We start from the raw sequence: 24259 nt of genomic DNA, 5'->3' as shown, positions 1-24259 counted from the left end.
CGTTCTTCATTAAATACTTAAAACCAGGCCCATTAAACTCCATGACAAAATAATCCTCCCACGGGGCAGAGAGCTCACCCAATGCCCAGCATAAAAGCCTCTCCACAATTTGCTAAGCCCACAGCGACAGTCTGGATGGGTAGAATTCGGGGACCCAGATGGGGGCAATCAGACGGGGAGAGGGGTTTCAAGGTGGCAGGGTTCATAGAAAGATGCAGTTTAGAGGCGGTGGCTGGGAAACGATGGGAATAGAGGGTGGGACATAACCAAACTTGAAGAGGCAGAGAAGGGTCTAGGAAGCCAGGACAGGGTGGGTGGGCGTGGCCGGCGTCCGAGGGGCGTGGCCAAAGGGGGGCGGGGGTCCGAGGGGGCGGGGTCAGCGGAGGGCGGGGTCGGAGGGGCAAACCAGTAGAGGGCAGGGTCAGAGGGGCGGGGCCAGCGGAGGGCGGGGTCCTATGGGGCGTGGCCAGAGGCGGGCAGGGTCCAAGGGGCGGGGCCAAAAGTAGGCGGGGCCGAGGCTGGCAGGCGGTGGAGCCGTAGGCGCGAAGGCGGAGCAGCACGTGACAGAGGCGGGGCCCGAGAGGGAGGCGCGAGGGCGAGGCCCCCAGGGAGGACGCGGCGAGGGCGGGGCCGCGGGAGCTCCTGAGGGGGCGGGGCCTGGCTGGAGGGCGGAGTTAGGGCGAAGCCTGGGGGGGAAAACCCGCGGAGACCCGGTGGCGGGGGTTGCGGGAGCCCAGGGAGGGCGGGGTCCCCAGGGCCGGCGGAGGCGGCTCGGCCGCCGACCGGAAGGAAGGGCGGGGCCGCCGGGGAGCTCGCGGAGGAGGCGGGCCCAGGGGACTCGGCGAGGAGAACCTCGGGCGGAACCCGAGGCCGGTGGGAGCCGCGGGGCGGGCGGAGCCAGAAAAGCGCGGACGCCGCGGGGTCGGGCGCGCGGACAGGCCGGGCTGCCGGCCGCCAGGGCCTCACACCTCCCGCCCTACTGCGCGCGCGCCGCGTCCGCCCGGCTGACCTCGGTGCAGCTGCCCGGCCTAGCTCGGTCCGGCGCCCGTCGGGCCAGCGGCTCCGGGCCCTGCAGAGGGGAGGACGCGCTCCGCGGTGGGAAGAAGGGGTCGGAGCTTCCAGCACTGAGAAAAGCCGCTGGAGTCCCGGCCGCGCGGACCAATGAGGCGGCCCTTGGCGTCAGCGCCGGCACACGCCAGCCAATCAGAAGCCGACCCCAGCGGGCGGCCGGGCGGGGAGAGCTACGGGTCCCACTTTGGACAAAACACCTCGACACTAGCAATCCGCTGCTACTTCCTTTGTTTTGGCTTTTATTTGAACTCAAAACTACACGGTGTATGCCCAGCTGTGAGCAATAAAAATCTTTTGTTCACTTACCTTTGAAGTTTGCCAAGCCATTCACATGTATTTTTTACGGGCCCTTGATTACACCAAGTCTATTTAAAAGGAAAACAGATTCAGACAAGAATCTACCCAAGTTTTCATAATTTATTCCATTTCTTTATTATAGATGTAGGGCTACATTAGGCAGCTTCTAAAATAGCTTCTGTGCCAATAAACAACTCACTGCATCTCAGTTCCTCCTAATATTAGTTGATCGTGTTGTTTCAATAGTTTTGATCATTGTACAACGCTTATGTAAGATGCTAACCTTTGAGAATTCTGGGTGAAGAATATAGAGGAACTCTATTTGCAACATTTTTTAAACCTAAAATGGTATGTTCTGAGCCCTTATTGAGATGTGTTCAAGACACAATCACAAATAAGTAGCTCATAAAAAGTTTTGTGTAAATTGAATCACTCAAACTATACTAGAACAATACACCGTTTAAAATAGCTCTAAGTTTGGGGTAGAAGTTCTTAATATGGGGCCTTCCCTGTGGCACCCAGGTTAAAGACAGGGCTAGCAAGCATCAAGCATCGCCAGCCACTGTAGCACCAGTTCCATCCCTGGCGGCCCAGGGGGCAGCCCACGTAGTGCAGCAAACCTTTCCTGCCTCATCCTTGCTTACCTCAGCAGTGTATTTCAGTGGATCTGATTGTTCTGCTCCCCACTCTCGCTGGTGAATCCTCTCGTCCCCTGCACCTCTGGCTTACACCCCAGTTCTTGTATGCATAAATCTTTTTTTTTATGTTAATATGTGGTCCTATCACCACTTGAAATTGTCTGCAAATTTGTGTATGTGCCTATTTTTCTGAAAAGCAGTTCAGACTATCGAGTCAAAAACTCCCCCCAAACTTAAGAACCCTTAATAATGGGTTGAACAATGCAACACTGATTTTCAAATGTTAAAAACCAGCCTTACGGGCCTCCCCGGTGGCTCAGCGGTTGAGCTCTGGGTTGCGAAGCTGCCCGCGGCCTCTGCAGCGCCGGTTCGATCCCCGGCTGCTCCCTGGCCACCAGAGCAGGGTCCCGCATGGTGCGCAGACCTCTCCTGCCGCTCGCTGCTCCCCTCAGCAGTGTACCTCGGTCCTTCTGCCTGCTCTGCTCCCCGCTCTGGCTCTGGTGAGTTCTCTCACCCTCCCGCGCTTCTGACTGTACCCAGTGCTTGTATAAATAAATAAATAAAAATAAATAAATCTAAAAAAAAAAAAAAAAAAAAAAAAAACCAGCCTTACATTCCTGAGATAAATCCTATTAGGACATGATTTTTCATATATATAAAATCTATAGATATATATATGTATTTGCTAATATTTTGAGGATTTTTGCATCCATGTTCATGAGGACTATTTATCTATAATTTCCTCGTGTGTGTGTGTGTGTGTGTGTGTGTGTGTTTTGTAATGTTATTGTCAGACTTTGGCACCAGGGTTATATTTATCTAATAGAACTAACCAGGGACTTTCTTCCTCCGTTTTCTGAAAGGGTATCTGCAAAATTGGTGTTATTTCTTCTTTAATAAAATTCACCTGTGAAACCATCTGGGCCTCCAGTTTTCTTTGTGAGAGTTTTCATAATTTATTCCATTTCTTTATTATAGATGTAGGGCTACATTAGGCAGCTTCTAAAATAGCTTCTGTGCCAATAAACAACTCACTGCATCTCAGTTCCCAGTCCACCCACCCTTCGTGCTTTGGAACAATGGGCAGAATTCCTGGAAGCATCGCTCATTGGCAGTGAGCACAAAGATTCTCAGTAGAGGGCACTAGAGGCCACTGCAGGAGGGGCTGTGGTCAGTGTATGGCTTGAAGGATATCCAAGGGCACGCTTCTCAGGCCATGCGATGAGCAGACGTACTCCCTTGCTGTCCTTGCCAACCCTGATTTGGCCTAGCAGTATTTTTGCAGTAGCCCTCTCTACCGAAATCGGTGCCCTGAAGGCCTCCCGCTTGCATTGGCAGCCAAATGCTTCCTGTCTGCACTGGTGCCAATTCCCTCCCTGGGCTCTGGTGTAGTTCATCTGTGACCCAAAGAGTTACTCTCCTTTGCCAGCAATCAGTTCCAGCCTGGGCAAAGCCAGCAAACCTCTCTTTGGCCCAGTAAGCTGAACTACACCATCTCCAATGAGGTCTGAACCCATCTGGTAATGGGACACCTTTGCACATTTGTCCTTCCTTACATGCTCTCCCCAAATAAGTCATATAGCACCATATGGAGTGTCCCTGCATCTGTCACTCATTTATTAGATGTTAACCATTCTTTATGTAAAACTTCCCATATGGTTTATCTCTCATGCCTGAAGATAAAGAAGCCACTAGGTACTGCCCACACTCAGGGGGAGGGAATTATACAAGAGCATGAATATGAGGGGACGGGGACCTTTGGAAACTCTACACAGTCCCCGATTCTGGACTGGACCTACTAGAGCCTTGCTTATAAGGAATGGATTGTGACTTCTTTCTCTCTCTCCACCCCACCCCGTGTTCCCTACTCTACCTCTGTCTCAACCACTTCTTGCTTGCTGCTTGGAGGAATCAAATTACCATATAGATTGTGAGCTGCCCTGCAGAGAAGTTCATGTGGCAAGGAACTGAGGGCAGCCTCTAGCCAACAAAAATCTGGGCCCTCTTTCCAGTGGTTTGCGAGCAATAGAATCCTGCCAGCAGTCAGTAGAGTGACCTTGGAAGCATACCCATCCAGATGAGCTGTGAGATGCTGCAGCCACCACCCAGACTGCAGCCCGTGAGAGACAGAAGCAGATTCCAGACTCCTGACTTACACAAACCATGAAATAAATGTTGTGGCAAGCCACTTTTGGGGTTATTTGTTATGTGACAATAGATAGTACAAGAGTTACACCATTTCCCTTTTCATCTTGTCTCTGTTTTGGTAAACTGTATTTTGAAAGATTTGTCCATTTTTAAGTTAGATCTTATCATTTATTCACTTTCTTGAGAGGCAGACAAAGCATACCAATTTATTTGCTCAAAATCATTTCAGAAACAAAAAAAAAATTACACCCACACAAATTATGTATACAAATGTTCATAGCAGCTTTATTTGCAACAGCCAAAAGATTGAAACAACCCAACTGCTCTTCAATGGGTGAATGTTTAAACAAAATGTGGTACATCCACACCATGGTCTATTACTCAGCAATAAAAAGGAACGAAGTCTTAATACATGCAGCAATATGGATGGATCTCAAGGGAATTATGCTGAGTGGAAAAAAAGTCAATTTCAAAAGGTTACATTCCGTAAAATTTCACTTATATAACATTCTCAAAGCAACAAAATTATAGAGATGGGTAACAGATCAGAGGTTGCCAAGGATTAGGGGTGGGAAAACAGGGGTATGGAAGAGGCATGGATGTGAATATACAGAGGTAGCATGAGGGATCTCTGAGATGATGGGACAATTCTGAATTGTTATCTTTTTTTAGTTCTGTTACTTGATAGTGGTGGTTCCACAAATCTACATGTGATAAAATTGCATATAATTACACACAGAGAAAGACACATGCAAATGATTGCGCATGAAGTCTATGAAATCTCAAGGTCTGTAAATTACTTTAATGTCAATTTCTTGGTTTTGATACTATACGAGATTTATACAAGATGTTACCATTGGGAAAGCTGAGTGAAAGGCACATGGGTCCTCTCTGTATTATTTTTGCAACTTCCTGTGAATCTGTTAAGTATTTCAGAATATGAAATTAAAAAAAAGACTTCAGTTGAATCTGTCTACTCTCTTGGGTTGAAACTTCTATTTTATATAGCACCCCACCCCCATGACTTTCCATCCAGTTCTCACTTGACTTCTGGGTAAAGGCCTGAAGAAAGGGAACATCTAGTTGTGAAGGTATCTGGGGGAAGCCCTCTGCCCTTGCAAGAATGTCAAGGGTAAAGGCCCTACTATGGGAGCATGCCTGGCAGAGAGAGGAAGCCAGTGTGGCTGGAGTACAGTTAGCCAAGTATCTGAGAAGACCGGCTTTCACCCTGTGTGAAACAGGAAGCACTTGAAGGGTTCTGAGCACTGAGGAATGCTCAGACTTATCACATTAACAGGCTTCCTCCAGCTGCTGTGGCGAGAAGAGGCTGAAGGGAGGCAAGGGCAGAAGCAGGGAGCACAGGAGGCTGTCACGATTCAGATGAGACAGGTGTGCACCTCGGGGAGCGAAATGGTCAAATTCTGGATATATTTTGAAGGTATAGAGCGGACAGGATTTCTCGCTGGACTAGGTATGAAGAGTAGTAGTCAAGGGGGAAGTAACTGAAATGGGGAAGGCAAGAGGTTTAATTTGGGCAGAGGGGAAATACCAGAAACCTCAAGATCTGAACATGTTAAGTTTGAGGCCTTTGAGAGCTCGGTGGAGATGCCGACCTAACACTGTCCACAGTGCTGAAAATGACCGCCCCCACCTGACAAAATCTCATCATTTGGTTGAAAAATATTCATCTGCTTGTATTATGCCTCATGATATATAAATTCACCTTTTATTTACAGTTTGTCTGTCCCCTCCAACTCTAGTGAAGTCAGGGACAGTTCACTCCCATATCCCTAAGGTCTGGTAAAGAGACACTGCAAAGTTCTCAAAAAATATATTTGTGAAAGCCATCCAGTTCCGAGCACTTGACAGTGAATATTACTGAACACACCTGGGCAGATAGGCCCAGGCTCATTTTCATTCATTATGGCAGTGGTTCCCAAACTTTTCTGCACACTGGAAGCACCTGGGGCCTTCAAAAGCGCTGGTGTTTTGGTCCCACCGCCAGAGATTTTGATTGATTAGGTCTGGATGTGATCTGGGATTTGAGATTTTTAAAAGATCCCTAGGTGGTTGAAACGCATAGCTAAGTTTGGAACCGCTACGGAGTTTTCAACTATTAAAAAAAACTCAGACTTTGTGAAAATGGATGACAAGTACTTCAATAGGTATTAATGGTAAAGGAAATAAAATCTTCCTGGAATTTCATTTGCTTCATTCAGTTTTCTTTCTTTTCCTGGATCAACTATCCGTGGCTTTTCTTCTTCCTGATCTCCACAGTCACTCCAGGGCTTATACAAGATTAAATGCTTCACAAATACTGGTCTGTCCTTAGCAATGATATCTGGGATCCAGTTAAATTTAATCCACTATAATGTACAGAAACTCCCTCTCCCATAAATCTTGTCAATTCTCTCCACTTTTTCAAATCCATCTCTTTTCTTCTCCCTGCTTGGCCATGCTCTAGATAACTTCCCATCTAGATTGTTAATCGGGTCTCTTTGCCAGTCTATCTCTAGCCAAAGTGATCTTTCTAAAAACCCTAACTCCCAAGTTTCCCTAATAGTCTCTTTAGTAAGGTATTTAATGTCCTTTATTAGGGTCTACCTACTTCATCCAACCATGTGGCCGCCTTGGACACATTCTCTTAAGGCCTTTGCCTGAGTTTCTCATCTCACCAAATGGTGACAGTCAACGGTCCTAGATCCTAACATACCTATAGTGCTCAGAGCCGTGTCTGCAACACGTTAAGTGGTCTAAGAGTCAGTTAAGCTATTCCTTAAACACTCTTTTCAGTGACAGCAATGGCTACAACAGGTTCCAGCCACCATCACCACTGGTGGGAGGCACAACAAGGAGAAACGTAAACTGGAGTTTTGACTCGACCACTTTCTTGGACAAGTGACTTAACATTGCAGATACAAAATAGGGATCATAATACCTACGATGAAGGACTGTTAAGATTCAAAGTAGGTTGTTGTGAAGACAGAGCAGGTTCTTGGGGTGTTTTCTCCCCTTACTCCTGCTTGGTAAAATGCTATTAAGCCTCAAAGTTCAGTCTGAGGTCGTGTTTCAAAGAAGTACCTCTTCTGGCTCACCACCTCCACTGTGTGCCCTCCTCTTCCGCACCCCCCCCCATATTTCTACTTTGGGAACTTCCATATACAAAAGAATATTTAGCTCACTGAGCAGGTTATTCAGATTCATCTTTCCATTTTCCATACTTTGAGCTGCTAGATAGAGAAAGGTGTGTGGTTCACTGCCCTTTAGTTTTAATGACCAGCAGAGAGGGACTTTACTCACTGAATGAATGAATGAAATTACTCAAGGCCCGTGGAAATGGTGTCTTGCTCCATCCAGGAAACAATATAATCTGTTCATATTCTGATGTTAACAAAACTGTTTTCATACTTCTATGATACATTGCTTTGTGTTGGTTATTTAAGTACCTGTCCTATTTTCTCCACTAGCCTGTGAACTGCAAATATTATCTATGTCCTTATCTCCCATATAGAAAGTACAGTGGAATGAAGTGACTGATCAAATTAAGGACTATTTCTACTTCCTTGGTCTAGTCATTTATTTTAGATCCTGCCCAATGATATATGCATGAGACAGGTGATTATTTTAAATTTCAATTTAAGGAGTATCCTGGCAGCTTAATCAAAAAAAAAAAAAAAAAAAAAAGGCAAAGAAATCAAGGTAACTGAAATGTACCATAAACTTAATATTGACACTAAACAAACAACTCTTAAGGTGGACAAATAATTTTATTTTGTGCATGCAAATACATGTCAAGTACTGCAAACTTTTTCCATCAATTTTCTCTCAAACACTGAAAATCATGATGCTCTATTCCGTGAACAGCCAAAGCTATTATCTCTTCACTTCAGTGCTACAGCAAAACACACAGAATTCACTCTTTGCTATCCACTATCATCACAACCCTCATTGTTCCATCTCCGCCCTCCCCCCATATACAGGCCTTATAAGTCCTAGCCTTCCCCCATTTAATCCTATTCCTATAGCACAAAGGGAAACATTACAATTTGGAAATTCAAATTGAAATAAATGGAATAGAATTTATTCCCATATATAGTCCCCATTTCATTGTACAGAATTATTTTAAATTATAGTTTTAAATAGAAGCTGAGTATATGCCTTAAAAATGAGCATTAAATCCATCTTAGAGATGGTGCCTGCTTTTTACATGATGGGTGTACACCATCTTTAATTTCATTTACATTTCAATCGAACAATAGATTTGCAAAGAAAATGTCTAATACAGACGTAAAAATATTCACACTAGAGCTTCACAATCGGTTGTACAATTGACAAACAGGCCTCTTTTCCCAAACTTTCCAGCTAAGCAAATTTATAAAATGTAATCAATGCAACAAGAAAAACATTTCTCTTTCACTTCCAGGGAAAAGAATATGCAATAAACAGTATAAATGCAGACAGCAGTTGCTGCAAGCTAACCACGATACTCCCAAGTGGCTGTACAGTGGATATGTGCAGTACAAATAAAAGCCACATGTGTTGTATCACAACTACAGTATAATTGTTTGCCCAGCTAAGAGAATGCATGCACTTCCATGCCTTGGGTTATAAAATGAGGCCTAATTCTTGACAGATTGATGGGATATATGCAAATGACCTTGGCTTTTGGCAGTACTAAGTGCAGCCAGTGTCTGTGTTTCACTGGTTTAAGGATATTTTTAAATTTTTATTTTAAAAAAGAAAAAAAAAACTGCCAATTACTTACTTGGGGGTATAACTGCTCTCGGAGTATAAATAAGATTCCACTCAAATGTGGGATGCTCTGATCAGAGGCCTTGACTCCTTGCATTCCCTTGCCAGCAAAGGGATACAAAGAAACAGTTGGTATAAAGGAGAAACTAGCAAATATATTCAATTTATCCAGAAAATGGGATACTCCTTGAGCATTTTCATTTGTGTTCTGCTTGCAGAAGGGGTTCTTACATAGGCGGAGTTACAGTAAGTGATCCCATCAACACTCTTTACTCACTACAACACAGGAAACTCATCTGTAGTTGCAATGTAACTTTTCCCTTTAATGACTTAGTTACCAATACAGGTGGACAGTCTGCTCAGAAACAGACTCACAGCAGCTAGGGAAGAAATATTGAGATTCAAAGTTGATAACACATGCTGTATCTGATCATTACAGATCTCTGTTAACAAGACAGTATGGGCTTTAACATCTAAAATGCAAAAGCAAGCTAGATGGCTTTTAAAACAATATTCTCAAATGTTTAATGATCACATTTTAAATTCCTACAAATTGTTGTTTATCAGGTAATTTTCTCAAGGCAGCATATAAAATTGGGATGTGCTTTTTATACTTAGCATCAACTTGAAATTTGAGTGAAAGTGACTAGGATCTATACAAATGGAAAATTTCAGTTCTAGCGTAGCAGAAAGAAAATTTCATTATTCTGTCAAAAGAAATGTCATTACTCTCTTATGAAAGGTAAAGAGCTACTAGCACAAAAAATCAGTGCCACTGGCTCCATGAACTATCTTAACTTGAAAATTACAATGCATAACTTTCAAGCGCGACACTAGTTAATCAGACGGCATTAAAAGCAAGGGCAACAGAATCTGCCTAGAGGAAATACACATGTAACTTTGTCATAATTTATAAAATGAAATGAGACATAGAAGAAAACTGCTGATGCTATATTCACAGTATCTGAATGAGGCGTGGACTTCAGAATGGGACTTGGATATTGAAAATAAACACAAGAAGTGGAGGAGAACACCCCCAACACACAATTTTCCTACCTTTCAGACCTCTGACTACTTTTTCTTGATTAGACCAGAGGCAACAAATGCAGTTAGTCACCAACATTACAAATTTCCTCTCCAATTACTTTATATTCTTTGATTTCAAAACATTACATCACAACATGTTGATGAAAAGGTCAAATGACAGGAAATGCCCCCAATTTAAAAAGCCACATCCTACTTCTGACGTGTAATTTTTTCCAGTATGACTTCAGTAGATACGATACCATTTTGAAGACAGATTAGATAAACTACTCTTTCTTCTAAAAAGGCAGAGAACTAATGTCTTTCTTCATATTAAACCCATCACGAGAAACAGATGGCCACCACATAAAGGATGGAACACAGAATAATCCCAACACAGAAACAATTTCTATGTTGTTAGTGAGAAAGAGTAAGTTTTTTAGAATGGAGAGTTATTATTTTATGGGATCACCTGCTGCAAGACAAGCATTATTTTAATATAAATGTTCGGAGACATAGCAATAGGTTGGAAGGTCTATACATACACTGATGCAAATGTAATTTCACTGGACAAGTAGGCAAACACCTAAGCAGTTTATCCCAACCCCCTCCAGCAGAGCACAACCAATTTCAAATTTTCAATTTTAAAATTAAAAAGATAAGGTTAAATACACAAGATCAATTTATGTAGTATATTATTCACCCTCAGAACAGTGCTGAAGATGTTTTGCGTAGTTCTGTCGCACAGAGGGTTCTTTCCCTGAGGGCACATAAGGAGCTCTCAAACTGTTAATAGGTCTCTATTTTGTAACAAAATAGCAATTTTAAAATCTTAAAAAAAAATACATTACCTTCAACATGGAAGATCTCACTATTTAAATATCCATGAAACAGACATATTGGTTTGCATATCCTTTTTGGAAATACAAACAGCAAATAAAGTACATTGGAAGCATTTCAAATGTAATAAGCACATATTTATAGAAAGGTTCTGATATAAATTATATAACAATCATGTTCCTGTAATATTCTAGGCTAATTTATAATGTCAGAAATAAGTTAATGTAACATGGTTTAAAACTCTTGTTCCTATTCATTTCAGGTTAGAGTGAAATAAATAAAATGTCTTTATAGGGATAGGGAGCACTGGCCATGGCAAAAAGGTACAGTACTAACCAAAGGAAACTAAGTCAAGGCTACTGTGTTGTTATGCTACAAACAAACATCTCCCTACATCTGAGTATTAAATAAATGTGTAAGATCTTCCATACTGACACCAGAATATCAAAACTACCCCCTTTGTTTCTCAGGTATATTTACAACTTATCAGTCACCTTATGAGCATGTTCATTAAGACAGGTATCAAACACCAGTATTTACTCATTCTGATCAAGAAATTTCAGGGAAATGTCAACCCTCCCACCCCTGGAAATGTGCACAAAACTTTTATCAAAATCTTATCTGATACAATGCTGTGGTTTTGTAAAACAACTAAATAGCTCAGACGACCAATAACATGATCCTGTTTAAGCATCTTGCTAGCAGGAGAAGCCCTTACATACAGTACACCTGGTGAAAGATCAGCTTGGCTTAAAATATTCCAGTACAATTTTCAGAGTAAACAACTTCACAGAAGTTAATTAAAAAAACAATAATAAAAGTCAAACTAATCTTAAAGAAAATGGGGTGAGGAGGGGAGAAGGGAGACAAACAAAAGACAAACTATAGGTGAGATCACCAAGAAGCCCAGCTTTTGTTTTCAAATGTTGACTGAAATTTAGGTTCAATAAAATACCTCCCACAAATCTGGAGCTTGGCTGGTTGAACAGACTGCATACTTTCAGATGCCAAGTCAAAACACTTTTCAGTCACATTTAGCAGGGGGGAAATTATTCATGTTTTTAAGTATGAATAAAGGTTAGCCAATGTTCTATTATTACATGGTTCATAGTCTTACCAACCTAACAGTCAGTCAGAAAACAAAAAAAAAAATTAAACCCCAACATGAAGTAACAATAAACAATATTTAACCAAGACAATGAAATGAACATCTAAATTAATTAGTTTAAATTAAAAAACCCAGCAATACCATCTTGTTAGTCAGTGCAAACGCTACATACAGGGTTTTCTCAAGAAAGCTGAAAGCACCTGATTCTTTTGCCAAGTCATCAGATTCAATAATGTACAGGCTTAAATCTGCGTTTTAAAAAACTGCCATTACATTAGTGCATAATTTATCAAAATTGTAAAAACGATTCTGCATAACTTAGGAGAATTTAATATCTAGTACATCAGCTGAAAGACTTAGGCACTTGGTTATATATTTAATTACTTACTTCAACAAGTAGCCTGTGTATAAATATTAACAAAGCAGAAACTATTCTTGAAAAATGGAAAATTAAAAAAAAAATTTAAATGCTACAGATAAAAGCACTGCACCACACTCCTACATATAATGCAGTAAAGAAAGCTAGTATATAACCCTGTAAAATTCTATGGTAAGAACATCTAACTCCACTCTTCAAAGTAAAAAAAAAAAAAAAAACAAACAAACAGAAAACAACAGAAAAGAAAAAAAGTCCATGCAAAGTTCATGAAGAAGATAAATAAAGCAGTTGGAATGAGATGGAAATTTCTCTCAGTGAAACATAAAATAGAAATAAATAAGTTAATTAAGTCTACTTTCACTAGATGTATCATTGTAGGATCCTGCTAGTTTAATAACTGAGTTGTTAATTTTCTATAGAAGCCATTTAAAATAGGAAATGGCTCAGTTACTGCACCGGATTGCTACAAACTCATAAAAAGCTGCTTGAAGCTTAAGTTAAATGTCCAAATTCCACTCACTTCTGGAAAGTGAACATGTTACCCTAGTAAAGTAAATTTTCTTTTTTTTTCATAATGCTAATGCAAGAGGGCTTGAAGTATCAAAGAGTCCACAGGAAATGGATGCCCCCAGTAATATCTTTTTTTTAAAAAAAATATACATTATATAATATATATTATATATATAAAAAGCTAGTGTAAATGCCTCCATGGTATGGTCACAAATTTGAAAGATGAACCTCCTTTCAGCTGTTAACCATCTTCCCATTTGCAACAGGTTTTAAAAAGTCGTTTTTATCTTCGGACATAACATGAGTTTTCAGAATGAGGTTGCCAACACTGACAGATGTGGTGATGGGGAGGCAACTTGCATTGCTAATGGACACTGGGAGTGGCTGGCTAAAGCAAGAAGTTACCGGCATAATTGTTTTTTGCTCCTCCCTGAGAGAAAATAAATGAAATTATCTGTAAGTGAAAATTTTTAAGAGTAATTGTTCATGCTTAATAAAAGTTGTAACAAACTTTAAAAGTCCCTAGCAAAGCACGTCTTTATCACTAAAAAATATCACGGTTGTTAAAAAAAGCCCCATTTTCCAAAAATTAAAACATTAAAATACTAAAGATCAATAAACCATCAAATTCAAGATTAGCCCATATTTTTGGCAATAGTTATACAAAATGGCAATATTAAAGTCAAGAAAATCTTAACTTTTTTAAGAAAAAAAAAAAAGGGAAGCTTATCGTCTAGGTTTTAATTCTCCATTTTGTATTCTAGAAGTTTGGCTATTACACTGAGGAAGTATTATCTGATGCTGGAGCACAAAAACTAACTTTTATTCCAAAGAAAAGCAAATTTCAGGCTATTCAAATAGAACACTTTGTTAGTCCTAATTTACTTCCCCTCCTAAAAATCCAGACTGACCAAATGATTGCCTAGTTAAAGAAGTTTTCCTACAAAAACTAAATTCAAATGTGAATTTAACACTGTATCTATTTCTCTTTAAGTATTCATGCCCTATGCCCACTGGTCAGGAGTTTTCTGTCTAACACTCACAGAATCACATGGTCTTCACCTAAACTCTGTCTCTTCTGCTCCAGCGGTTCTTTCTGGTGCTGCTGGACTGGGTGTCCATTTTCCACCGCCGTTCCATTCAGCAGCTGATCATTTTGAGAACTGATACCAAGCTGTATGTCCAGGATCTCCTAAGAAATTAAATGTTAATCTTCTGTATGAAAGTATTTTATGCTTTAATTTTTTAAGATTTATTTTTTATTTATACAGTAGCTGGAGTACAGGCCAGAGGCACGGGAGAGTGAGAAGACTCACCAGAGACAGAGCGGTGAGCAGAACAGGCAGGAGGACCAAAAGCACTGCTGAGGGGAGCAGTGGGTGAGATCTGCCGCACCAAGTGGGAATCTCCCTGGCCGGCCAGGTATCAAACCCATGCCGTAGAGGCTGCGGACAACTCCACAGCACTGCGCTCAACCCACTGCGCCACTAGGGAGGCCCTATACTTTAATTTTTAATGGAATGAAGTCTTCCTAAATATCCAACTGAGGTACTCACTTCAATTTGTTCACCTTGTCCATCAGGTTCATCAGTATCAAGTGCTGAAAGTTCTAACTCAATGTCCCTGTCAGGCTTAGTATCAGTTGCATCTTCTGTATAATCACTCTGTAATTAAGAAAAATACCAATTTTTTGAAAAAGATTTATTTATTTTTATACAAGAACTGGGGTACAGGTCAGAGGTGCGGGAGGATGAGAGGATTCACCAGAGACTGAGAGGGGAGCAGAACAGGCAGATGGACTGAAACACATGCTGAGGGGAGCATCAGGTGACAAAGGAGAGGTCTGGTGTGCCATGTGGGTATCTCCCTGGCTGGCTGGGAATCGAACCCACGCTGCAGCAGCCGTGGACAGCCTCACAGTGCTGCGTTCAACCCGCTGAGACACCGGGGAGGCCCAAAAAAATACCAATTTTTAACCCGTGGCTACTCTTTTAAATTAAAATGGGAATCCCAATGCTTGATCTGAAGAGTTATTTAAGAAATCTTAAAACAACAACAAAAAGAAATCTTACAACAAAATTTATTTCTATTCTTAAGTTTTAAAAGCAATCTTCCATCAGAAAAGGCACGCTAAAATGCGCTAATGGCATAAACCAATGCATAGCAGCAAACAAATACATTAAGCATGCAGTGAAGAGTTGTTTCTTTACCTCTCCATTTCTCAGTTCAATTTCTTTGCTTAGAAGATTTAAGGTAAGGTGACGGCCTTCATCCAGGGAATTCCATTTCTGTTGCATGGCCAGAGCATTAGCCTCCCTCTGAAGAAGCAGTGAGTTACTCTTGGCCTATAGGAAAAAAGGTAAAGTTAGATTCCAAACATAGCTTTCCACTGCCATTCTAAACTCAAAGTTGAGTGACACAGTGCGTACCTGCTGAAGTTCAATGCTCAAAAGGTCTCCAGTACTGGAATGCTTTCTATGACCAGATAAATCAGTAACAATGAATCTGTCCCTTTAAAGAAAAATATGTTTACTGTAATAAAAGTGAAATAAATGAACTAAAGCAATAATGACTACACACTTTATATGCTCTTAGTGTATTATATTAAATTTATTACTGAAACTTGAAAATATTAGCCATATCAATAAAAATAAATAATTTCATTAAAATTTGGTTCATTCCATGGGTAAGATATCAATCAACCTGGGGAAATACAAGTAATTATATATCTAAGAGTGTTCAGGGGAAAGAAAATAAATGTTTTTTCAAAAAATTATGAAATAATTGTAATTCTAGATTCAAGAATCTTCTTGTTACTGTTCCATTTTTAATGAATTACTAACCATATTATGAACACCTTTGGGTCTACCACTCAATACAAGAACTGGAAATTTCCTAAGAGTTTGGGACTATTTTTTTTTTTTTAAAAGATTTTTTTATTTATACAATATCTGGGGTATAGGCCAGAGGCGCAGGAGGGTGAGAGGATTCACCAGAGACAGAGTGGGGAGCAGAACAGGCAGATGGACAGAGGGGAGTAGCAGGCACAACAGGAGAGTCTGCAGCACCATGTGGAAATCTCCCTGGCAGGCCGGGAATAGAACCTGCGCTGCAGAGGCTGCAGACAGCTTCACAGTGCTGTGCTCAACCTGCTGCGCCACTGGGGAGGCCCTACCTTTATATTCCCTTATCTCCTTTCTGACCCTCAAAGAAATCATAATCTTGAACTTTTAGTTCATCACATACTTGCTTAAAAATATAATTTATATATATTAACACACTCACAAACATATGTGGATGCCTAAATAACAATACTATGTATGTTTTTCAAAACAGATCAACCCTGAAAATTTCAATCATCACTCCAAATGTAAAATTATTTCAAAAACCTGTTAAACAGCTAAAATTAACAAAGCACATTTCATAAACAATTTAGGATAAAATTTGTAATGTGAGATACCTGCAAAAGAACAGAGAATTTTAGAGAATTAAGAGTAATGTTACCGTTCAACATAGTGTGAAGATGTGGCCTCATTACCATATGAACTCCACCTTGAATCAACAGCATTGACATATGGGACATAATCTGTAGAAAAAATCAGAAAAGTGAAAAATCAGGATATAGATATAAATGTACACTTTTCCAAAAAGATCCACATTTTATCCAACTAACTGTGCTAACGTGGTTTTCCCATTTAGTTGTGAGTTTACTGTAGATGTTAAATGGAGGGGAAAGCCCTGCATTTCACAAAGTGAAGATTAAAATCTACAGTGCTAGAACACACAAGCTGAGGTGACAGTTAGATGGATTACCTGATACACTGATGGGCTTAGTTGCACTTCCTTGGGAAGCAGTGGCCTGGACAGGATCCGTGGTATGGTAACCTGTACGGGAAGATCGGGAAATTGCACCCCATTTTGAGATGATAGGTCCATCACTGAAAGGAATTATTGGGTCTTCTTCTTTTGTCCTTCTCTGAGTTTCAAATAAATGCACTCTTCTTTTAACATCTCCACTGTCCAGGTCCTGCATAAAACAAAGAAAAACCAGTGAAAGGACTGGTGTCAATTAACAATTACTTCAGCTAGTAATGTAGGGACATGCTATCAAAAGACATGTAATCCAGTTTTCTAGTAAATTTAACATTAGCTCTAGATTTCAATGATAAGTCAGCATTTATTCTAAACCACTGAACTACGCTCAAATAATTTAAACATTAAATACAATTAACTTCACACTCACCTAAATACAACTCTGCTAACAGATGAGTTATACAGCAACAATACAAAGATGAAAATATTCAATCATTCTAAAACTTGCATCAACATGCATGACATCCCCCCCAAACTCCCAAATCATACCATTAACACAGCATTTGAATTAGCAATTACATCTCTTGGCTCTGAATCGATGGCATTTATACAGGAGCCTATGGTGCCACAAGACCAGGGAGAGTAATGGGAAAGATGATCTTCTTCAAATTTTGTACCACTTACACTCTCAGAGAACTGATTTAAAAAAGAAAAAAAGAGCAGAGCCATTAGTAAGAAACTTAAATTTACAAATTTGTAACTAGGTAAAGTAACTATATACAGACTAGGTAAAGTAACTATATATAGACTTCATAGTGAACAATTAAACCTTCAATAATATAAAAAACTGTCACAATAGCATTTTACTATTTGTATTTATATTTCTTATTAACAGAAAATAGAATGCCTTCTTTCTTTACCCTTTTAAGAGCAAATAAATGCAACTGATACTTTCAGTATCAACCAAAAAATATTTATTAGGGCCTCCTTGGTGGCGCAAGGGGTTAAGCACCTCACTATGAAGCAATCCGCAGCCTCTGCAGCATGAGTTCGATCCCCAGCCGGCCAGGGAGAAACCCACATGGTGAGGCAGACCTCTCCTGTCTCGCCCGCTGCTACCCTCAGCAGTGTGTTTCAGTTGATCTGCCTGTACTGTTCCCCACTCTGTCTCTAGTGGATCCTCTCACCCCCCCACCCTACATCTCTGGCCTGTGCCCCAGCTCTTGTATAAATAAATAAATCTTTAAAAAAAAAAAATTTATAGGGCCTCCCCGGTGGCGCAGCAGTTGAGCACTGGGTTGCGAAGCTGTCCGCAGTCTCTGCGGCACCAGTTCGATCCCCGGCTGCTCCCCGGCCACAGGAGGAGGGTCCCGCATGGCGTGCAGACCTCTCCTGCCGCCCGCTGCACCCCTCAGCAGTGTACTTCGGTCCTTCTGCCTGCTCTGCTCCCCGCTCTGGCTCTGGTGAATTCTCTCGCCCTCCCACGCTTCTAACTGTACCCAGTGCTTGTATAAATAAATAAATAAATAAATCTTTAAAAAAAAAAAAAAAAAATTTATAGCTTGCCTCTAAAATGGTATGAATTGCTCCAAAAAACCCCACATAAGCACATACACAGAATCATGTTCTAAAGTATTATAGAATTTTCTTTAGAAAAGAATGTCATGTGTAAGTAACCTATAAACCACATAGTATTAAATACAGAATTAAAATAATTCAAAGGCAGCTCTGGAATTAGAAAGGGAAACATACATTTTGGAGGGACTCTAAGGATTATTGGACCAGAATGCTTAAGTTTTAAGAATCAGTAACTTTAGTTTACTAATTAACAAATAAAGAAACTCAAGGCCAAAATGGGTAATCACTAACTTCATATCCTATTACTAGCTAATAATAGCAGACCTGAGTCTCACGAAATTATTTTCTAGTAGAAAAAAAAAATTTCTATTAAGCAGGTGGCAATGCTACCATTCGTCAATAAGTTAGCTGTTCTGAAGAAGTCTGATGAGATGAATCTGGATCTAGTCTAAAAATGCACTGGTTCCTTGAAATACTTATGGTTTCAAATATGATGATTATAAGCACTTTAGTATCATGTGGTAGGAAAAGGAATACATAGGAAATAAGATTGGTTGTGCTGGTAATTGTGGAAGCTGGATGATATATTTATTATATCATTCTCTTTTTGTATGTGTTTGAAATTTTTCATAATGAAAGATTTAAAAATTTTTTTAATAGAAACTCTAGCATTAGGGGGTAAACCAAAGTAATTTTTAAAAAGGATGGTTTGCTCTAAATATACTACTACTGAAAATACCAGGGTCACAGAAATGATCCTGGTATAAATCTTTTTTTTAATAAGGACAATAATTAACAGTAATGTGAAACACCATTTCTGTACCGCCAATAAAATTGGGAAGAAATGTGTTAGACTAGGGTAAATTAACTTTTCTGAGTCAGATTCCAGATAATACCTGCTTCTTAAAGGTTTTGTGAGAATTAAATAGCATGTAAGTGCTTATTCAGTGCCTGGCACAAGTAGGTGCTCAATAAATGGTCGATATAAATGTTATTTACAAAAACCATAAAATTAGCGAGAACTATACTGCTGGCAAGGTTTTCAATTCTTGGTGGGAACGGGTTGTGATGTCTTAAGTCTCACAACACCAAGACTTCTTGTGCTTAAACACTCAGTGTTGATTGAACTAAACTCAATTGCATACCACAATACTGCAAAATATTCAACACAGTTAAGTCTGGTTTGAACGAGTGCTATGATGGCAATTGTTTGACCTATCCCTGCAACATCAAGTGATTAAAACCTTTCTTACATCAGAGCGAAAGTCTACACTGAATAGAGGAGAAGGTGGTGTTGGTGACTGTGTTGCCACAGGAAGAGTTGAAGAGACAAGAGGTGCTTTCTGAGTGTGGTACTGCGCCCACTGCTCTGGCTTTCTTCTCATCTGCTCCTCGCAACTGGTCTTTAAATGACCACAAGGTTCCTAAGGAGGGGACAAAAAGAAACAATCTTATTCATCTCAGGAGCAGGAAGTAAATTTAACTATGCTCTGTGGAAATCATGTAAACAGTTCATTATATTGCTGGTATGAAAAAAAGTACGACAGGGAAAACACCCCAGTCTATTTCCCATACAAATAAATGAAAGGGTAAATATTTAGGTTATGATAAAAGTAAAATCTGAGCACTCACTTCCCTGGTTTAGGAAATTCATTGCATGTATTGATACTGTGGTGCTATGAAAATAGGTTCCATCCTTGTATTTTGACTACTTCTTACCTTTCCAACTTCCTATCCAAACATAACATTTATTGGGCATTAATGTATATCAGGAACAGTTCTCTAAGAGCTTTGTTTTCTTCTGATTTAATCCTCACAACAGCCTTATGAGGCAGATACTACTATTATTTCCATGAAGCAGATGAAGAAACTGACATAGAAAAGTTAGTTAACTTCCTTAAGTGACACAATCAGTAAGGGAAGGAGCTAGGATATATACCTGGGTGGTCTGACACCAAGACACTGGGCTCCTCACCATGACTATTCTGTAGTATATACTACATAACTAGTATATACCAGAGCATATACTATTCTATAGACTATACTATAGCAGCATTCCCATCTCCATCATCACTTACCCTTGGTAAAGGCACAGTTGTCCTTGGCTCATTTGGTGGCTGACAAGTCACTGAATAATACCCATCTAATGAATTATATCTTTCCCGCAAAGACGTCTGATAGACAGACGAGTGCATCACATCCATGGGAGGTAAAGAATTGCTTCTAATGATGTCATCTCGGTACATAGGTGGGCGCCAGATGCGCCTGCTATCGTACACAGGAGCATACATTCCAGAAGGTACTGGAGGAACTGGTCCATACGGCTGAGGAGGAGGAGGTTGGTAAGGAGAAGAATTCATTCGATCTCGAGGGGAAAATGTACTGTAGTGATCGGCATATGGCATGGAAGCAGGTGGGAGGGAGGACTCTGGAACATTATTGGACCTCACAAAGCGAGGAACACAGGGAGCCACACCAGCTGGTACTGTTGGAGGTGGCGGGTAATATCCTTGAAAATTGGAAAGAAGAATGTAATGTAAATTTAGGAAAAAATTCAACATTTTATAATGGATTAAGTCTAAAGTAGTCTTTAATGCAAGAAAATAAGTTTGAACCTTATCTTAGTTATACATGATTTAGAAAGAAAGCACATACTTTTAAGATATCACCATGTGAAAATCATTAATGTCCAATGCTTTATTAAACTGTTCCTTAAAAACACATGACAAAGCTAGTAACAGATGACTGGTAAATTTCTTTCTAACACATTCACTGCCACAAATTTTGGATTAAGTAATTACATCATTGATTGTTAACCTACATAAACTGTGAATTGTCTTTTCAAAATTCATCCATAAGTACATATAAACCAAATATTTTCTATGCCATTACAGGGGATTTACAGAACTCCCTGAAGCTCATCCATGGACCCTACATTTGATTCATAGGAAGTTGATTCACAGAATGTGAGCCTTAAAATAATTAGTATGTAGACCCATAGATTCTTAAGATAGGAAAAAAACCTAGGGATCATGTAATCCAAAGAATTTTTTTTTTAATGTAGATATTCTGAAAGATATAAACAATTGACTTATCTAAAGAAAACAAGTTACACTACTTACCTGTCTGTGGGTATTGTGGGACTTCAAATGGTATCTGAGTCCTTGGATCTTGAAAATACTGAATGTTTTCAGAATGCTGAGGATATACTGGTACTCTAGTTATAAATGGGCTGGATTTCGGAGGCACAGAATTTAGCTCTGTTCCAACATTTGAGGGCCCAGCTGAGGTAGCCGCTACATTACTTACAGGTGTCTTGGGTGGAGAACCAATTTTACTGGAGAGGAAATTTAACAAAGGATAAATGAAAAATCATTCTCTGACTGTTAAGTTTTTCTCAGTAGGACTCTTGCATAAAATTATACAGTGAAACCAGTAACCATGTTAATAAATGAAGGCAATGAATTTCACTGCTAATTTATAGGCTCATAGTAAAGATCTCATATTCTGGTAAGGGGGAAAAAAAAAAAAAGATATGCAATCCCAGGCACTAATGTGACCCATTAGTCCCCTTTCACTCATTCTTTCTAAAGAAATCTTTTCCACACTGAAATAAAAATAAATTTTTTGCTTTTATTAAGTTCATCAGAAACAATACAGTTTACCAGTAGAATTCTGGAATGTTATAGAAATTAGATTAGCTAAAATGCAAACTCATTTAAGAAAGACCATCTTGTTAACTGCTACATCCCCAGAACCTAGCACACAATAGACACTCATAATATTTGATGAGCAAGTGAAATAGTTCCTGCAAATAGTATGTACTCAGCAAATATATGCTGGACAAATGAAATGGTAATTTATTAAACTGATGCAAAAAGCAAAAACTTTTTATCTTAAACAAACAAACGCAACGGATTTTCTTTGTTGAGTCACCAAGCAATCAGTTCTAGAAGAGCTCATCATGGCTTCCTTATGCCCTTTAAGAAGTCAAACTTTGGCAGAATTTAGAGTATGGTGACTCAAGAAAAAGATCTTGTTAATTATGCAGGAATGCAATACACTGCATCTCAACCAGTTTAGAGGGTTTCCCTCAAATTAGAATGGCTCTTTTAGAGCTAGAGTAAAAATAAGGAGCACAGACTGCCTTTAAGACTAGCCCAGCAGATTAGTCTAGCAGATGTTTACTTCTGTGCGCAATTGCCTATTAGAATGTAGAAAAATTAAGAAACAGTGAGTAATACTAGAAGATACGAATGCGTTGGCTTAGTGCTTAAAGACATTTTAGGGCTGTGCTTTGAAGTAAAATAAAGATAACAAGAAAGATTATATAGATTGTCTTATAACAACACTGAGCAAATTCCAGACACAATGTTAAGTGCTTCACATTAGATTTGTGTCTGTCAAAATGCCATATATTTAAACTCTGAACAAGTACTTTGAAATGGCAAATTCTTACTTATCAGGAAAAAGGTATCAAAATCCATGACAAGGATCATAGCCTCATGAAATCATACAAGATATCCCAAATAGCCAGACGTAAGGGAGAGCTAACTTTGTCACATTCTAATCAGAGAGCATGTGCCTTTCAGGATTCTATGCTCTGTTTTACAGCAATTCCTTTAGGAACAAGCTCAGATATCATCACTTCACCTCTAAAAGTCATCTACAAGAACTCACCATAGAATCAGTTATTTGTGTTTGTGCATATTCTAACAATACTTGGACCAATACTTGGAACACAACTCCATTAATTACCTTTCATAATATGTTATCTGTTTGTATGTATCTCCCAAACTATACTTGAAGAACACAGATGTAGGGATTACATTTATTTTCATTAGCTACACCAATTGGTCTGGTGTTTGGCACATAGCAGAAGGTCTGTGACTTTGAATGAATAAATAATTTATTTAGATTCATTTATTTTTAAAAACGTTTCCCCCTAGTCCATCATGTTAAAAAAAGGAAATATAATTTATCCTTTTAAAATGTATGACTCAGTGACTTGATATATTCACAAGGTTGTGTAATATCACCAGTATCTAAATCTAAAATATTTTCATCACTCTTGAGAGAAAAACTATACTTATTAGCATTCACCCCCCATCCCACCCTCCTTCCACCCTTTGGCAACCACCAATTTATTTTGTCTCTATAGTTTCAATTATTCTGACATCTATACCTATGGGGCTATATAATATGTGGCATATATGTTTGTGCCATAACGTTTTCAAGATTGATCCATACTGTAGTAGTCCTTTGCTCCTTTTTTATGGCTGAACAACATACTGTCATGTGGAAATAAATCAGTTTCACAATGCAATCTTGCCAAAATCATTCAAAAAGTTAAATTTCCACAAGGTATCCCCAATCTGATGGCAACCTATATATATATAATCTTATTTCAAACAGCCCCTAACATAAACCTTCAGTTCTAAAAGGCTGGTCTCCTAAATATTCCACATAATTACCAATAAATTGGATCCAGCTAAGTTGTTTCTTTTTCTAAAACCTTCTTCCATTATTTCTTTCAGCAATATAAAATTTTCCTACACTTTATGTAGTGCCAGTATTATTTTATCTATGTAACTGCTATCTTCACAAGTGTATCATCTTAAGTTTCTTAAAGACAAGAATATCTTATATGTCGTATGTATTTCCAAGAAAGCTGACAGTGAGTATGCAAATAACATTTTCTAACTAGATAATGTTCTCTGATACATCTTTTCTAAACTCTCTTGCGGGAAAGAGGCATCCTTTAATGGACAAATTCCCAAGCTAATTGCTGAAATAAATTATTAAATTTGGGGCCCCCCTGGTGGCGCAAGGGGTTAAGACGCAACCTGTGAAGCTATCCACAGCCACTGCAGCCTGAGTTCAATCACCAGCCAGAGAGGTGACCCACATGGCGCAGTAGACAGCTCCTGTCTCGCCCGCTGCTCCCCTCAGCAGTGTATTTCATCAGTCTGCCTGTTCTGTTCCCCACTCTGTCTCCGGGGGATCCTCTCACCCTCCTGAGCATTTGGCCTGTACCCCAATTCTTGTATAAATAATCTTTAAAGCTGAGAAACACAAAACCCAGAGTTGAAGTGACTTTCT

The 24259-nt window shown here is 39.6% G+C and overlaps 1 protein-coding gene across 3 annotated transcripts in view; it reads right to left on the bottom strand.

The window, feature by feature from the left end:
* Window positions 1-13000: 13000 nt before the first annotated feature.
* The window catches only part of RC3H2 (ring finger and CCCH-type domains 2), a gene marked incomplete at both ends in the record, with an annotated part of 30068 nt that continues 18809 nt past the window's right edge, over window positions 13001-24259 (bottom strand). The window contains 11 exons of one of the 3 annotated variants that reach the window (XM_084239178.1): window positions 13001-13196; window positions 13810-13958; window positions 14323-14430; window positions 14977-15111; window positions 15196-15277; window positions 16271-16352; window positions 16580-16793; window positions 17129-17275; window positions 19411-19581; window positions 20236-20666; window positions 21280-21494. In XM_084239178.1, the coding sequence (XP_084095304.1) occupies window positions 13001-13196; window positions 13810-13958; window positions 14323-14430; window positions 14977-15111; window positions 15196-15277; window positions 16271-16352; window positions 16580-16793; window positions 17129-17275; window positions 19411-19581; window positions 20236-20666; window positions 21280-21494 (1930 nt within the window). The remainder of the gene's footprint in view (window positions 13197-13809; window positions 13959-14322; window positions 14431-14976; window positions 15112-15195; window positions 15278-16270; window positions 16353-16579; window positions 16794-17128; window positions 17276-19410; window positions 19582-20235; window positions 20667-21279; window positions 21495-24259) is intronic. The other 2 variants (XM_084239180.1, XM_084239179.1) reach the window with 2 other exon arrangements.

The sequence above is a fragment of the Talpa europaea genome, assembly GCF_964194135.1.
Source record: "Talpa europaea genome assembly, chromosome: 7".
Taxonomy (NCBI): domain Eukaryota; kingdom Metazoa; phylum Chordata; class Mammalia; order Eulipotyphla; family Talpidae; genus Talpa; species Talpa europaea.
The sequence above is the reverse complement of the archived record's forward strand: the minus strand, read 5'-3'. Positions and strand labels throughout refer to the sequence as shown.